The 17,790-nt window shown below is 34.3% G+C and overlaps 1 protein-coding gene across 1 annotated transcript; it reads left to right on the forward strand.

The window, feature by feature from the left end:
• Positions 1-1,060: 1,060 nt before the first annotated feature.
• LOC136408477 (very long chain fatty acid elongase 7-like) lies at positions 1,061-15,680 on the forward strand. The gene is made up of 7 exons (XM_066389467.1): positions 1,061-1,435; positions 8,401-8,476; positions 8,720-8,910; positions 13,686-13,766; positions 13,820-13,982; positions 15,240-15,376; positions 15,435-15,680. The coding sequence occupies exons 1-7, from the start codon at positions 1,349-1,351 to the stop codon at positions 15,624-15,626; spliced, it is 927 nt and encodes a 308-aa protein (XP_066245564.1). The 5' UTR covers positions 1,061-1,348; the 3' UTR covers positions 15,627-15,680.
• The last annotated feature ends 2,110 nt before the right edge of the window (positions 15,681-17,790 follow it).

The following is a 17,790-nucleotide window of genomic DNA, read 5'->3' on the forward strand; positions in this document are numbered from 1 at the left end:
CTTACGGGATGAAAGAACATCATTTTTAATCAACAGAACAAAATCGTTTTTGAATCAATTTCATCTTACTTTCTGTTTACTACGTTATACAGGGTGTTTCAGGAGGAGATGCATAAACTTCAATATGTTATTCTGCATTCAATTTTAGGCAAAAAAGTTCCTATAAACATAAGTTCGGAAAGGCTTCCTTTAGGACATACAGAGCGATAAATGTTAATTTTGAAAATATTTTAAAAAGTTTTTCAAATTGGTCGTTGATATTTTGAAGAAACCTGAGAACATCATTAAAAGATGTTTTTTGCAGCAAAAGTAAATTAAATCTAGGCAGTAGCGTGCGTACTACCAGTTGCCACAATCAAACAGACAAAAAAATGGGACTCCAGTGTTTTTTGAACACGACTTCCTGATTTTTTAAATCCTCAACCATTTTGCTAAAACAGAGGTCTCCTAAAGTTTTATCGTAAATTGTGTCATTTTGGAAAAATAAGCAGTTTATTATCAGCATAATTTCTAATGCTTTATTTCCCGAACACGACGCACTTTACAATAAATCTTTAAGAAAATGCTATTTTGAAGGAAAACTTCTTTAAAATACAATTTTTTTTCTTTCTTTCGTTCTAAATTATTTGTCTTCAAAAACAACTGTTTTGCAAAACACTTAAAAAAAATTTTTAATTTAACTTTCATCGCTCTGTATGTCCTAAAGGAAGGCCTTCCGGGCTTATGTTTATAAGAACTTTTTTGCTTACAATTAAACGTAGAACATATTGAAGTTTGTACATGGTCCTCCCTAAACGCTCTACATACCTACGCTTGTACGTACAAAATATTCTTCAAGACGAAGCGCGTCACAGTTCACGCGTCATGCATAGAATCGCGCAAAAAGGGAAAAACGACTGATGCCATCAAGGATAACTGCGTCATGTGACTTGCTACCGAGCAGGTACCTACTTCAGCTTCAGCCAAAGTACCATCACCGCAGGAGCATATTTTCAAAAAGAATTAGGGTGGTGGGGGAAGATCCAAAAAGCTCACTTATTACCGAAGCCTGTGACATTTCGGTAACCTTCTGCTGCGACCATCACCGCGCTTAATATTATATGTCTCAGTATTAATGATACTTATTGTAAATAGCTACTTTCAATTTTTGATACTTTAGCGGACCTAGAGGTATTTGGCGCGCGCCCGAGTGTCGTACCGTTCAGCCGGTACCACTGTAGCACCAATAATAGTGAATTTTTATTCTTATTAAGAGTTTGATAACGGCCGCGTTCGGGGAGAGTGACATAAGCCTGTTTTTGTGTTTTAAATAACTGGAACCTTAATATCTATTAAGTGAGAGAAAATAATGGATCTGGAACAGTTTAGAGAGATTATGCTAGAAGAGCGCGCTTTCTGGCTGAACATCTCTCATTATCCAAATACCACCATGAGGGTAAGTAGGGGAAGTTTTGTTAGTTAAAAAGTTGAAAAATTGGTGGCAACGTAACAAAAATGAGTCAAAACAACAGCAGAAGCATATTTTTGCCTTGAAAACTCATTTCTTCATATTAGCGATCGTTAAATTGAAGGTATATACAGTCGCTGAAGATATATGTCGCATTAATGAGAGAATAAATATGATTAAAATGTTGGCTCATAAGACACCTTAAAATGTGATTATTTTTAATAAACACCAAGGTCCTTCGAGTGGTTAAAATCTTACGCCGACAGTCTCCGATGATGAAGACTGATGTCGATCTCAAATCATAATATTTCTAAGTATTGTGTTTTGCAAGCATTGCTAAATAGGCCAAAAATGCGTCTTGAAGTTTGCGAAATTTCTGCTACAATCACGATATTGCTCAATAATAATAATGATCTTGAAGCACTGAAACGAAGAAACCTGCATCATAGAATTTAATAATTTAATAATTTAAAAAGCATTTGAATAGGTATGTATATACAGAGTGTCCTATAAATATGCGGCACGATGTTACGGGAAAAATTTTTTGGTTCAAAATAAAGAAAAAAAGTTCTTCTATGAACTTAACACGTCCGGAATCGCTTCATTTCCGAAACACCTACGGGGTGTTTCGAAAGTATCAATGTGATGCACAAAATTTGTATAGATTTTAAGAAACCGTTGTGAAGCGATTCGTTCGGAAACCCCCGTATACATCATGACACAATTTCCAAATTTTTTTGTACCGAAATGTTTTGCCTCGAAATTTCAGGGTTCACTTTCCCAATTATTGAAATTTACATATTTTCATCTCATGACTGGGTATTAGATTGACATATTTATTAAATGTCGTGTAAGGTAAGGCCATTGCTGTGTTATTGCACAATTGTTGTCTTCTTCAAGGTATTGTGTGCTATCCCGGACATTTACTATATCAACGTGGATGTCCTCTAAATTTTAATACTATATGAGTCATTCAATATTCATTAATACTTGAAAGAAAAATCGAAAGGCAACAAAAGTTCATTTTTAAGTACTGCAAAAAGTCTTATTGAGAATAAGTAATTTTTGCTTAGTTTAGATGTTAAACCTGCTTAAAGAGCCTTTGTTTAACAGATATTTTAAATGACTTTATTATACTCAAAAAATCTCTAGGAGCAATTTTAAGTCTATAAATCTAAAATTTATTTCCAGTTGACAGCATTAAAAGGAGTATTTAGACACCCTGTAGAGGAACTTTTGAATTTTTTTTACCCTTTATCATTTATTCGGAAACACACTGTATAAAAAAATTAATAGCTAGTTCGATATATTAAATGGGTTTTCATTTTTAAACTTCCCATTTCCTTGATATTATCCAATTTTTGGTTAATAATTTCTATACCTCCCTCTAGCGCATTTCGAAACATCAATCAAAAATTATTTTTTTATGTTCAGAAAAAGCTCTTATTATATCTCTATTACACCGAGACTGTTTCAAGAATTTCATCAGTCAGGACTTGATGTTATGTAAAAAAGTCGATCAAAATTAGTGTTTTGCGGTTAGACACAAAACCTGCCCAAACTGCATTTTTTGAAATAGAACACTCTGTATATTAGCAAATGTGCTGAAAAACAGTTAAATTTTCTCCAAAACGACGTAGATGGTCCTATACCTAAACCGCAGTTTTTCGCAAATAAATGCAGTTTTGTGTATTTTCGCTAAAGATGGCCGTGTAACGCCATGTTAGTTGAAAACAATTGCATCGTTGAAGTAATCGTGAATATTCGTTTGCCGTCGTATCGACGAAAGCCTCTGGACGGAGCTAAAAATGATAAATGAAAAATTCCAGTTTGAACGTGAAAAGTCAGGGGCGTACATAACAAATTAATTTTTATGACGGTATTGTAAAATAAATGCGGTACCCAAAATTGTTATGTAACAATCGCTTTTTTTCTTTTACGGTATATCAAAAAAGTATTCGTACATCTATTAGGTTCCCTTACCTATCTATGTATTTTCAATAGTTTTGCGAAATCGAAAACATACAAAAAACAGTTATAAAATAGGTTTAACAAAAAAACTTTTCAAAGCGAAATAAAAGTCAATAATATTTATTGCAAATAAAAAATAAACTGGTAATCGAAAATGATTAAAAGAAAAAATCATTTGTACACTTCTAAATATTTGTTTTTTTAAATTGTATACAGGGTGTTTAAGTACGTTGCCAAACTTCAACCGGTGATTCTTTAAGAAATTCTGAAACGAAAGTTGCAGATAACATATGTCCGGTAATGCATTACTTTTAAGATACAGGGTGCTAACCTTTTTTTTTAAATAGTTTTTTCACAAAAATCTTAATAATCCTTTAGCCGATTTTATTGAAATTTGGCAGTGTTATTTATCGTTATAATTGTTATTTATGCGCCACTGTCTTTTTAAAACTTTTATTTTTTTTCCGCATTAAGCAACTAAGCTTGATGCGAAGTTGTATTTTTAGTTACTCAATGCAAAAAAAATATAAAAGTTTTAAAAAGTCAATGGCGCATAAATAACAATTATAATGATAAATAGCACTGCCAAATTTCAATGAAATCGGCTAAAGAATTATTAAAATTTTTACGAAAAAAACGAAAAAAAAAGTTTCACACTCTGTGTCTTGAAAACTAAGTATTACTGGACCTATGTTTATATAAACTTTTCGTTTTAAAATCGCACATAGAATTACCCCTTAAAGTTTGGCCACGTACTTAAATAACACCCTGTATATGCAATTCTGATAAAATATCGAAACGTACCAGTTTAATGAAATCTATTAAAATGTTCTAAAGCAATTCAATATTAAAATTGAACAATGGGTCGAAAAGGCAAAGAACTGAGTGTGAAAGTCAAAAAACTTATTGCGCGTCATTGTGAACAAGACAAATCAGCGAAAAAATAGCTAAAACCATTGATAAACCGACGAGTACTGTATCATACATATTAAAGAACTTTAAAAATACAAGCTTAATTGAAAATAACACATTCAGGGCACAAATAACAAAGCGAAATGAAAATTTCATTATCAAACAAGTTCAGAAAACCCTCATGTGAGTGCCCCTTTCTTGGCTGCTGAAATCTGCCACTGGACAACGCATCCATCTAAAAACTATTAGAGTCGTTTAAGAAAAAGTAATTTCCATGCTAAAAAATCTGTAATAAAGCCATGAATTAGCAAGAAGAATCGAAAATTAAGAGTGGGATTTCAAGATCCCATTTAGATAAGTCCTTGGAATTTCGACAAAAAGTAATATTTTCAGTCGAAAGTAAATTTAACCTTTTTCGCTTTGACGGAGCAAATTTTGTCTGGAAAAAACCAAAGGGACACACGAATCCACGGAATCTGCAACCAGCAGAAAATCATGGAAATTGAAACGTCTTAGGCTAGGGTTGTATGGCTGCAAGTAGGATGGGTAATTTTCATTTTATCGAAGAAACCATAAATAGATTTATGTACAGACATATTAACATAAAATTTACATAAAAATGCTATAAAGCTTGGATTGGTTGAAGATTATTATTTCCAAGGTAATGACCCCGAACATTGCTCCAAGCTAATGCGTGAATGGTTGTTGTGAAATGTTCCCCACCAGGTTGAAAGCACCTCCCCAGTCTCCAGATCTTGATCCTGTTGAACGTTTGCGGAAACGTTTTGATGGACAAGTTCGAAAACATCAGTTCCAAAACAAAACTCAAGCTGAGCTAAAGGAAGAATGGTAAAATATTTCTCCAGAAATTACCAATAACTTAATCAACTCCTTGTGTTGTCGTATACAAGCAGTTATCGAAACTAAAGGATATCTTACAAAATATTGAAACCCTATTTTTCTATTTAATTAATTAAAAATATTTCAAATCAGCTATGTGTACGAATACTTTTTTGGCTCTGGTATTTTAAATTGTTGTTTTTTTTTATTTGCAATCAATATTGTTGATTTTTATTTTGTTTTGAATTAATCTTAGTTTATAACTGTCTTTTGTATGTTTTCAATTTTGCAACACTATTAAAGATACATAGATAAATTCAGTAACCTAATATAATAGGTGTACGAATACTTTTTTGGCCAATTTTATGTATATTACTTGCGAATAAGGTCTCATCGCAAATGTAGGGGTGGAGTTGCATACTGTTCTCAGTTAAAACTAACTTGTAATAACATTAATCTTTTTCTAAGAGATCAGACAGACATTGAGTAATAATATAATTAATAATAATAACAATAACAATAACAATAACAATAACAATAATAATAATAATAATAATAATAATAATAATGATAATTTTTTTAAAAATGATACACTCACTTTCAAAAGTTTTGTCTCTCTACTTATATTGATTTTAGCAAAGTTTCATAAAATCTTCTAAAACCCTACTGAAAAGTGTGAATTTAGAGCTGATAAGAAATGGAATAATATTTTTTTACACGTTATATATTATAGTTTATTACTGTAATACATATAGTAATAGAGTATGATATAAGTACAGAGTGTCCGGAAATAACGTCGAAATATTTTGGGAGGCGAGTCTAGAAATTAAAATAATTTAAAAAATCCTTTTGAAATTGATGTCGTGTAAAACGGTATTTCCGGTCATACCGGAAGTGCCACCATTTTATAAATAAATTTCGATATATGTAGGTTTATATGAAGTTTTCGTCATTTTTTGGGACCTGGAATACGTGGTGAAATTTATGGCTTTATATTCAGAGACGCCTTGTATAAATCAAATTTGCATAACAAACCAAAAACTATCGAAATTTTTAATACAATGCATAACCATAACGCAACAAATGCCTACTGCACAAGACAGGTTTCTTATTATTAATTTGAGCAACATTTCGACTTGGTCCAATGCATTTGTTTGATTGCGGATTAGTTGCCAAATCACCTCTTCGTTTCGCATTGTCGATAACGCTTTAAGCAAAATCTTCATTTCGATTCAGTTTATTTAACTGATATATTACTTATTTGGTGTTTCATTTACCAACATGCATATTGTTGCATATAGCACCCATTTTCATCATCCACCTGCGGCATTCTGCTGCCAAAGGAGTAATAACTAAAACAAACATTGATAGTTGAACAGCCTCGCCTTACGCAACTAATCCTCACAATATTGCCGGTGCGGTTCATGCGTGGCATTAGCATACGGTAATTTTCCGCAGCTCACGCGGTTTAATTTAGGTATATTCATGCGTGAGTCCTGATTCTTGCCTGATTCACCATTAATGCTGTGGAGAAAAACACGTGGGTTTACACTTTAGAAAGGGCCCGTCGAAAGTGGTTTCACCATGGAAACCTGCACAGGTGGGGGGGCCGGGGCCCGTGCAAGCAGTCCGGGCCCGGGCTCGATCCGTGCAGGCGGGACGCGTCCACTGATTTTTCCAAATGTGTTTATTTTCCTCACGTTTGATGAACGCAAAACGAGAGACAAAAATAAACCTCTCTGATTAAAATCGAAATTTGCGGACGTTTTCGAGAATAAAAAATAAAAATGACCTCTAAAATGCCGATATGGGAACAACGCTCTTTTGCTGACCTCTGTGTTCTCCGCGAGATTTAAAACAGGTTATTTTTCTAAGAATCTCGAAATGGCCACCACCGTCTCACACATAGCCTGGACCCGGAATACCCATCCAACTGGTCATTATGAGCTCTCCTTCACCATGAAAGTCGTTGACATTTTTTCTCCTGCTGCTTCCTGGACGCGTCGAAAAAATAGTTCAGTGACATTGGTAATATCTTGGAAATTTTGCAACTTATCCGATCAGAAATTGCAAATTTAGCGACATTAGTAATTACTCTAACACTGGCGCCAATGAGTCTGCTTTAATGCGCTGAACTGTCCGACACATACAGGGTGTTCCTAAACATTATGTGCATATGGAAGGGGGCGATTCTTTAAATTTTTTCATGACTAAAAGTTCACATAAACGTAGGTCAGCAAACTCCTCGTTACCCACTTACAGGGTGTTCAAATTTAAGAATTTTCCCGGTTTTTTCTTTATGCCTCCTGCAGTTTTTGAGATATTTAGCTAAAATTTGGAATAAAGTTTGCGCTGTAGGACTTACCTAATTAGGCGTGTCAAATGGTTTGATAATCTACGGGGTGATACTTTTTCAGGGGTCATGCCCCCTTTTCTCTCCCTGATCTTTTTCGCGGTGCGCGGCTTGTAGATTCTAAAATGCACAATGACTTTTTTATTTTATTTAGAAATTCTTTAGTCCCTTGCAGTGTTTTCGTATTTACGTAGGTTACCGAGAAAAAAATCGATTTTCTACAATTCGATAGATGAAATTAAAATTTCCTACGGGTGACCCAAAAAAATAACCTAAATAATAATAATAATAACCTTAATAAGGAAATTACGTTACAGTAACTGCTGAAAGTACCCCCCTCCAACCCTTACGCATGCGTCCACCCTTCTCATTGATGCCCTTTCGCCCTTAATCTTCCTAATACTCTTTCGAATACTCTCGTAGTATTTCTTACAATTTCAAATCCATCTAATAGTCGTTTTCGTAACTCACCAACGATACTCGCTTTAGTTTCTTTTATTTGAGCATCCTGTACAGGGTATTCAGGAAAAAATATAAATGATATAGCAAAATTTTGAATTTTTCTGGACATCTCTGGAAGTATCCGAAATTTTTCCGAGTTCAAAGTGGCATTTTCTTGGGCGTTAAATTGTGCATATTTGTCCCAATTTGAACGACCTCATATCTCTTATAGCTTCCAAGATCCCAGTGATACCCCTCGAATTTGGACCGCCCTGTAGATAGGTAACGAAACTTTTGCGCACCTACGTTTATATGAATTTTTAGTCGTGAAATAAGCTAAAGAATTACCCCCTTCCGTGTACTGTGATACTGTGTGTACGTGATATCCAAGAACACTCTGTATACTTGACCTAAACAGCACGGCTTTTTTTTCCAGGATATTCCCTTCCTAGCAAAGGTAATGGCGGAACGATACGTGGACATAGGCCTGACCACATACGACAAACTAAGTGGTAAGTCACATTTTTTATGAATAAACTTATTTTTAGCAATTCGGTAATAGTTAACCTTAAAATAAACAGTATATTATAAAGAGTATGATAATGACGACTAGTCGGTGTAGCATTAACCGGTTGACATTGAACTCGAATTTTTGAATTCGTTTCTTAAGCACCTTGAAATTTCATCAGTTGTTTTTTCGTTTAATTCGCGCCATTCAATAAATATAGGGTGAGCTCAACAGATCGATGTTTCAGATCCGAGAACCTCCAGATGGCCTCTCATGCACACCCCCATACCGACCGTCCTCATGGTACTCACGTATCTTTATACAATACTATGGTTGGGTCCACGATTGATGGCCAATTACAAGCCTTTTAAGCTAAAAGAAGTCCTGTTCGTATATAATGGGGCACAGGTTTTGCTCAGCTTATATATGTTTTATGAGGTGAGTTGTGGGCGTAAATTTGATGATTATGCCATGCACATCCTATAGGTATGAGGTCTTTACAAAATTTCGTTATTCTTTTGATTCAAATATTCATATCCAGTTACGATTGAATTCTTCTTATTATTATTATACAGGGTGTTCCAAATCCGATGTGCTTTCATCGCTACCTATTAAACGGTAAGAGTTGTAGGGCCGGTTAAATTAGAAAAAATGGGCCACAATTAGTACTCTTTCAAGAACTGGAGTCAATGTTGCCAGATGATTTTTAGTTTCCAAGTTATTATGGAAAAACGAGAATTTGGCCAAATGTAATTTATTTATAAATCGGAAACTAAAGATTTTTCAGTGAACCGTTTGACATAAAAATTTGTTAGTTTTCTTATGTCTACAAGCTAATACATTTCTAAATTTTAAATATTGCTTAGTTTTTGAGATAATGACAAGTTGGGTTTTTCAAATATGAACATGTATATTTTTCGACAGATTTTTAAAAGTTCTATGTAATCTCTTTACAATGATGTATCACATGATAGAATTTTTTTTTGTTTTAGTTTGAAAAAAGGTACTTTCATTTTTTCGCAATAAGCTAAGCCGGTCCTGGATCTTTAAACAAATCAATTATTACGTTTTGCTCAAAAATATTATATAGGCAAATAAATTATTAATCAAGTCATAGATAATCAATAATAAATGAGTAATAATGCACTTTTAATTTAAAACATTTCCAAATTTTAAACTATAAGAGATTGTGAAAAGCGGAAAAATAATATCTGAATAGATATCGGTAATTATTTTTATTTATTATTAAGTTATATTATTAAATTATAAAATATTATTAAAACCTTTGGTTTTTAATTTAAAAACTAAAAATCATTTGGCAACATTTGTTTCCAATTCTAAAGAGAGCATTAATTTGGCACATTTTACCGACCCTACAACTCTTACCGTTTAAAAGATAGCTTTGATAACACATCGGATTTGGAACACCCTGTGTAATAAGAATGTGAAGGCTTTATTAGCATCGATAAAATTTACAAAGAAAATTAAGGAAATCATTAGGTAATTGCGTTAGTATTTGTCATTAATTAGAATCATATTTGAATAAAATTTTTCGCACGAAGAAAGACGGATAAATCACTTTTTTGTACTTTTGTCAACTTGTATCGCTCTAAAGTCGTTCATAGAACCATTTTGCAACATTGATGTGATTTAAGCTTAAGACAGTTTTTAAAACTCCTGGTAACTTTACCAACGAGATCATTTTTATGGGAACGCAGCAAGTTGCAGGAACTTGAAAAACCGGGCCTAATTAGATTTACCTATGGCAAGCCCAACCCTCATTTTCTATAGAGAAACAGTTCTGTAACTCCGAAACAATGACAGATGACGTTGTGCTGTTTATGTCGGTTGACACAGCGACTGACATCAATGTCATTTTTATACATGTCAAAGAACACAAAGTTCATGTTTAACAAGACAGAACGGCGCTACACTACTACAAGAAATCATAAAAACTCATACTATATCGTAGCACAGCTCAGATCGCCTTTTAATACTAATTAAGGGTGTCATTCAGAATACCAATAAATTCTACCTGAAAATACATACTATTTCAACTTATTAAAAATCGGGCGGCGCCACGAAAATCAATCATCGTTTGGCCCCTGTATAAATAACAAGTCACAGTGACAGCTGTCGAATTTGACACATATAACTAATATTAGAAATCTGCCAAATATAAAGTTTTTGTGTAGGCTAAAGTTCTAGCCTCACTATGTCACAATTGCCTATTAAAATTTGATATCTGTCAGACTGAACCCCGCCTACGTGTCAAATTCGTTGTTTATACGGGGGCAAAACAAATAGTTTCTGTGCGGCACTACCCGATTTTTAATCAGACAGAACAGCACGTGGCACTGAATGAAAGCCTTTCCTCATTCACATTAGCTCCCATATACTCGTAGTAACCTTGACATTGACAAAATTACATAAGCGGCTATAGCCGTATAATCACCCAGTGCGCTTCTGCTTTCACTTTCTCCCAGTAGAGCGCACGAGACGCTAATGATTAAACCCACGTTCAGACGAAATTACATGTCTGAACGCATTTCTCATTGATATTGGTATTTGCAATAATTGCTGGCCTTGAATTTAAAAGTAGATAAATCGACGCCCTTGGCCTTAGAGTTTGGAGGAGAAAGTTGGTCAAGGTGCCACATCATGTATAGGAAGCGAAATGGTAAATGGGACTTGTTACATGCAATGGTAGCACGACATGCGCTATGCAAGGAACGCGTTCAAGCAATGTACATACACTGAGTATCAGTGCCGTGATGTTAACTGTTGATATTAAAAATACACACTAATAAATCGCCAGATGCATGAAAGTTAAATTTCATTGCAACGGGACATTGATGGACGCCAATTCAAGCTGAATGTTCTAATAATTCTGTTAAATTATTTTGCAAAAATGTAATTAAAACGAAAAATTCTAATGAAAACACCTGCCAAGGTTGCGACAAGTGTTACTAATTAGCTACATAGTGTTCGCTACCGGGATGAATGCGGACAATGCTAGAATATATAGGAGATAATAGAGCTAAGCAATTCAATCTGACAGTTAAACGGATAGACAGGAGATGGCGTCATTAACACTGTAGTTTCCTTCATTGCCGATATTGACAGATGACATTTTTAAATTCTATGCCGCCATTTGTAAAAGTTGCGAGATTATTTATGATAATTAAATTGTGTTTATGATTTTGATAGTATTAATCGTTTTTTTTCGTGCACTTTCCATGTTACAAATTGAATAAGGTAAGTTAATTAAAAGGTAAAATAACGTGCTGAACACGATTATGATATTTGTTTTCCACTAAAACACCTGTTTATAAGTCAAAATCATTGAAAATGAGTAAAATGCGATTGTGGGGCAAAGACAGCAATTAATTTTTTTTGTTTTTAGGCGTAGTGGTACGTAATTATAGGATAAAACTGTCACCAATCGATAAAGAAACTTTATTTAAATCCATTGAGGTAATAAAATTCGATATTCAAAGCCGCAAAACAATTCAAACTCAATTATGAAACTTTGCACATACACGTTAATCGTTCTAAATAACTATAAATAAACATATTTCAATGATTAAAAATCAGTAAAAATATGCTTTTGTTTACCCTTTCTTTCATTTACAGTATTAAAAAAATTAGCATTAAAGAAAAAAATTAAGTATTAAAAATTCCAATATTGGGGGTAAAGATGGAAAATCAAGTTTTCTACTTTTTCGGCCACAGCTCAGCAGCATTACGAGCTACAGCCAAGTGGTCTATGAAGAAATTGAAGCTAACGATCAAGCTATCTAACAGTTATTTTCGTTTTTTGATCTCTTCAAATTCGCTCATAGAAGACGAAAATATTTTACTATACTACTTATGTGTGCCCCACTCTCCCCTATATGTATAATGGACTGTTTTAACTGGATACCTATAGTGTCCCTTTTTAACGTACACTTTGCAGAAGCTTAAAGATAGTGTCTCTCATAGGTCCTAAAACCTCTAAATTTTGTATTTTTTCTCATGCTTTGTCTGGGAACTTGCACTTGAAAGGGATAGTAGAAATCTACTTTTTTGAGAATGTTAGAAATAGCGTCATTCATGAGTTTAGCCTCAAGGAAATCTTTTGAATCGCCTGTATTTCTCATGGAGTTTATTATGCATGTAACAGAGATCAAGCTAATTCCATCATACATCTGTTTAGACAGTTAACTTAGGTACAGGGTGTCCAGGAATAACGTCAAAATATTTTGGGAGGGAATTCTAGAGATTAAAATAATAAAAAAAGTTTCTATAAAGATACCCCAAATATTGCTTCTTAAAGGGGGAACTCTGAAGATGTTTTTTTCGCAATATTTTCGAAACGGTTTGCGCTAAAATTATGAAATTCGGTATACAGAAATAAGTTGGAATGGGAAAACTTTTTTTTGCGTTAATAATTGGAGATTTTAGTCAAGGGCGTCACACATGGGCGGTCCCCTATGTATTTCAGTGTGTGATTCAGTACTGTCATTTGGGGATGGTAATTTAGATAGATATACAAGGTGAGTCGTAACGGAACCGACACAGAACAGGATAGTGTAGGGGACCCCAAAATATAACGATTTGTTGAATATGTTTTTTTCTACGATTTATATTGGATTAATAGTTGAGGAGATGATCTCTGAAGTTGGTTTGCAATTTTTTAAAAAACGGCATATTTCAGTAACGCGTCACCACAACGTAACCAAATTTAGAACATGTTTTATTCTTATCGACATCTTTAATTGGTAGAAATACGAAATCGATAGATGCTCAATAAGGGTTAGAGCAGGAGTGAGGTAAGGTCTAAAAGAGTTGGGATTTTTTGTCTATAAAGACACGGACAATACCATTTAATAGCAAATTTAATTATAAAACTTCTGTTCCCCTTCAAAATTTATCGACAATCTTATCATTTTTGATAAAATCGCAGTTTCATGGAATAGAACCATACCAAATTAAAGGGAAAGATATCCTAAATGTGGTATTACATAAGCACGATCTTATTAATTCATTAATTTATTTTTATTCACCAGCCAACTTCGGAGGTCAATATCTTCTCAACTATTAATCGTAAAAAAATTCAACAAATCGTCCTATTTTGAGGTTCCCTACACGCTCCTACTGGTTCCGTTACGGCTTACCCTGTATGTAGCAACCTGAAGTCGCCTTAGGACCAAAAATTACCCTTATTTCAGCACTTTGCTAGCGGTTGGTTCTTCGACTACAGCTTCAGATGTCAACCGGTGGACTACTCCAACAGTGAGAAAGCCATGAGGGTAAGCGCGCTCTTGTCAGAAATCTTATCTCAGCCTCAAAAGGGACATTTCAGATGGCCCGACTCTGCTGGATATACTACATCTCAAAACTCACTGAATTCGCCGACACAATATTCTTCGTTTTGAGGAAGAAGAACAGTCAAATAACGTTTTTGCACGTCTACCATCACAGTCTCACGCCTCTGGAAACCTGGTTCCTAACGAATTTCATGGCTGGTAAGCCGGTTTCTGCTCCTCATTAACTCGTAATTGAATAATCCGGATTTGGCGCATAATTAACGTTTTTGTAATCGTTATTCAGGTATCACTGGTTTAAGTAGAAACATAGGAATTATGTTTGTGAGACAAGGACCACATAAGTTTTAATATGTCTCAAACGAAGACCAACAACCAAGTGGGCGAGGCCAGTACGGTCAATGTCTCCACTTTGATATTTAGATTGGTATCCATTTCGCTACCTTCGGGGCGATGAAATTTTTGTTTAATATCAGAGCAAAAAGCAGGAACGTAAATAAGCGAAAAACCTATTAATTCATCATTAGAACTTATATTAGGAAAAATTCCGAAACGGTGAGAGATCTGGTAACTGGATCTTGACTGACTCCGCCCACTTCAACGGCTAGTCGTGCGACCCACTTCACTGATACCTGTCGGAGGCATATTAGACCTTATGTGTCCTTCTCCCACTTGCAGAATTCCAACGTTTCGACTTGAACTGGTGATACCTGTATACCTTCTCATTTTAAAAATGGCGATTTTCTCTCGACCTTCTGTATTAAGGATCGAACGTGATATTATTATATGCTAATCGGCATTAATTTCCTAAATCCGATTTTAAAATGGGCTTTGCAACAAAATTATTATTAGACGTTATATTATATTATGTCAAGGCTTCTTTGTTTCGTAAAATCGCCTGTTCACGGCATTTAATTGAGAGAATTCCACATTTCTGTAGCCTCAGATCGTTTAGTCCGTGTTGAAATTTTCTTTGATGAGGTTTAATTCACGATTGCAAAATTCTTTGCAGCTGGATCGGCTACGTCGTGCAGACCAGTATGTAGGTAGTTTTCAAATGCAGCAAAGAATAGGCCAAGTGGTAACAGTGTAACAGGCCATTTACGTTCAAATATTGCGGTTATTGCGAAACAACTCGTTGGAAAGTACCAACCTACATATTATTCACTAAGGCGCGATTTACACATGTACAAAATATCCATGATGTAGCGTGTGTTAACACTTGAGGATACACACCCAATATCATCTGTGAGTACCTCATCCACATGCAGACGCGTTCGAATTATACAGGGTGACTCAAAAAAAAACGTAACTGCCAGTATCGATTTCATTAATGGAACGATAAAACAATGAAACGTCTTTGTTTGACACACTGCATTTCTCAATTGCACGTCTTAGCTAACTTCGAACTTTCCCTATGGTGTGACCTTGAATTCACAAGATTCACTTTAAATTTAGGAGGGCACGGCACACTGCAAAATCTCATCAACAATTTAGTGCACGCAGTGCTGTATTTTTACTACATGATGGCTGCATTGGGACCGCAGTACCAAAAGTATCTGTGGTGGAAGAAACACTTGACCACTCTGCAACTGGTAAGAGCATCTGATCGCACTTGTTCAACTTGCTTACTCAAAATAACGTAAATTCAAGGTTCAATTCATGATCGTTTTTGCCCACGCCTCGCAGCTTCTCTACAACGACTGCGGATACCCAAAGTTTATGGGGCCTCTGATGATCTGCAATTCTACGATATTTTTCGTGCTGTTTGCTAACTTCTACTACCAGAACTTTATAAAGAAGAAACAGGTGGGAGCTGCTCAGAAGACCGTTAAGAGTGAATAAGCCAGTGATGGAGACGTCGAATTACCATAATAGAGGAATAATAAATAATTATGTTTGTTTAAGTTTGAAATTTGTAGCATGTACCCGACAGGAGTAGCCACATACAATGAACATGAAACAAGTAATAAAATTGCAAAATGGGAATTGCTTTGCGGTCATTCCACTGGTTGCAATTGTAGAAAACATATAGATAGAGAATCAAATTAAGCATAAATAGCCACAAAACGAAACAAATTATTGGAGAGATTATTTTAAAAAAATGAAATTTACTTTGAAAACGCTAAAATCAACATATGGATGTGGTACCGTTTTCAAAGTAATCGTAGTAGTGTGGCTTTTTGCTTGCCGCGCTGTAATTGATCTGGCGAATATTTGTCGTGTTGTTATTGATCACCAGTCACTTCTTCTGTTTACTCAAAACACCCTTCAAGCCTTACTGTCCTTGCCCGTATCATGTCTAAAACTTAAGCCAAGGAGTATATAACATCTTTTGCTAGTAAAAGTGGGTATATGCTCAGGTAGAAATGCAGTACATAAGGGAAGAGTCGCGTTGGATAGCAAGTATGAATATCTCGAAATATGATGAGGAAAATTATTTCGTCATAACATGTTGAGTTGTAGGTCTTTTGTCATTTTTGCTGCACAGATTAGTACATATAGGTATAATAAGAATGCCTCTAGTACATATAAAAAATGTTTGTAACCCTACGTATTATACATAGAATAGAGATTTGTTATTAATGATGCATAGAATAGAAATAGAAAATATGAAAGTCGATTGCTCAATATATACCTGTAAGGGTAATAGTTACATAAGGCTCAAGTTCAAAGGTAAACCGTCCATCGACTATACTTAGCATTAAAGTTAACGCACCACCAAAGATTAGCTTAATATAGAACTTTCAAACTTTAAAAAATTTTAATTTTGAATTGGAAATCTTTATATTAAAATCCAAACCGAAGGAAAATGGAATACCAGCTAAGATTTCATTTTTTAAGACGAATCTTAACAAAACGTTAAGGTTCTTGCTTTTTTGGTGAAGGAAAAACACAGTCATTATTCACCAAAAAAAAGTGAATCAGTTTACAAAGCGATTTGAAGGAGATTGTGAGTGGAGTAACTGGAAATGTTAAATTTCTTGGAACTCAGGAGCTACTCAGATCGCTATGAATAAAGCGTGATTAAAACACATGAAGGCAGATTCAGACTAGATCTGCCAAAGCCACGAAAATAAAATAAAATACACCCTTATATAAAAAAGATGAAGAAAACATCACGAGGTTGAACTGCGGAAAAAACTTAATGAACAGAAAACTAACTTTTAAATGAAAAGAAATTTCATTGATGCGTTAATTTTGATGCGATGTATTCTATAATATGTACCGTAATATAAGTACTTTTCTAATTATTGTTTAACATCAATATGTTGTAACTTAAAAGACTTAAAATATATTAGTTTATTCTGATCTATTCTCTTTAATTTCTGATTAATCGTTGAACACCCATATTTAAATTTTAATATTAATTTCTAATTAAACCTCAAAAAACAACAATCCAAATCTCCTCACGTAATTTAAATCATAAGCACAAGGGTGTCTCAATAAGTATAGGGTATCAAAGAAAGTTTCTACAATGGACATGAAATTGTGACCGATAGGATAGAAAAAACTTACAGTAATAGGAGAATTTATCACTTAAACCTGTGACATTTTTTGAGGCACCAAGACTTTCTCAATCTTAACCATGAGAGTGAAAAGGGATATTATGTTGTTTGTGTTAAGTTTTGCACAATTTTTATGTGTATTTGGAAAAAATGGTAATGTTGGATTAATTACTGACTTTTGCCTGCCAAAGGGTTAATTTGAACAACCACCCAATGCCAAATAGTATCTATTTCCAAGTTTCTTTAAATCTTTGATAAATTTAATATTATACACTTCAACAAATTGAGTCAAGGTCAAGGATGTTTGTTATCTTTTTGGTAAAGCATAACATATGGAAGGAATGATTGGTTAATTGTTAAGTCTATGGCAAATGAGTTCTGGGTTATTCATTTCCATCTAATTTAAAATGTATAGAGCTAAACAATCTGAGGTTCATAAGTTTCCTTTTCTTGGTGGCTTCATTGGTACACTTTTTTTTTGTAACCTTTACCCGTAAGAA

The sequence above is a fragment of the Euwallacea similis genome, chromosome 4, assembly GCF_039881205.1.
Source record: "Euwallacea similis isolate ESF13 chromosome 4, ESF131.1, whole genome shotgun sequence".
In the NCBI taxonomy this organism is placed as follows: Eukaryota; Metazoa; Arthropoda; class Insecta; order Coleoptera; family Curculionidae; genus Euwallacea; species Euwallacea similis.

Excerpts from the sequence above, each read along its gene's own strand:
- LOC136408477 (XM_066389467.1), top strand. The coding sequence starts at position 1,349 with ATGGATCTGGAACAGTTTAGAGAGATTATGCTAGAAGAGCGCGCTTTC. Across the intron at positions 1,436-8,400 it reads ATCCAAATACCACCATGAGG|GATATTCCCTTCCTAGCAAA; the intron begins GTAAGTAGGGGA and ends TTTTTTTTCCAG. Across the intron at positions 13,983-15,239 it reads CCTAACGAATTTCATGGCTG|GAGGGCACGGCACACTGCAA; the intron begins GTAAGCCGGTTT and ends CTTTAAATTTAG.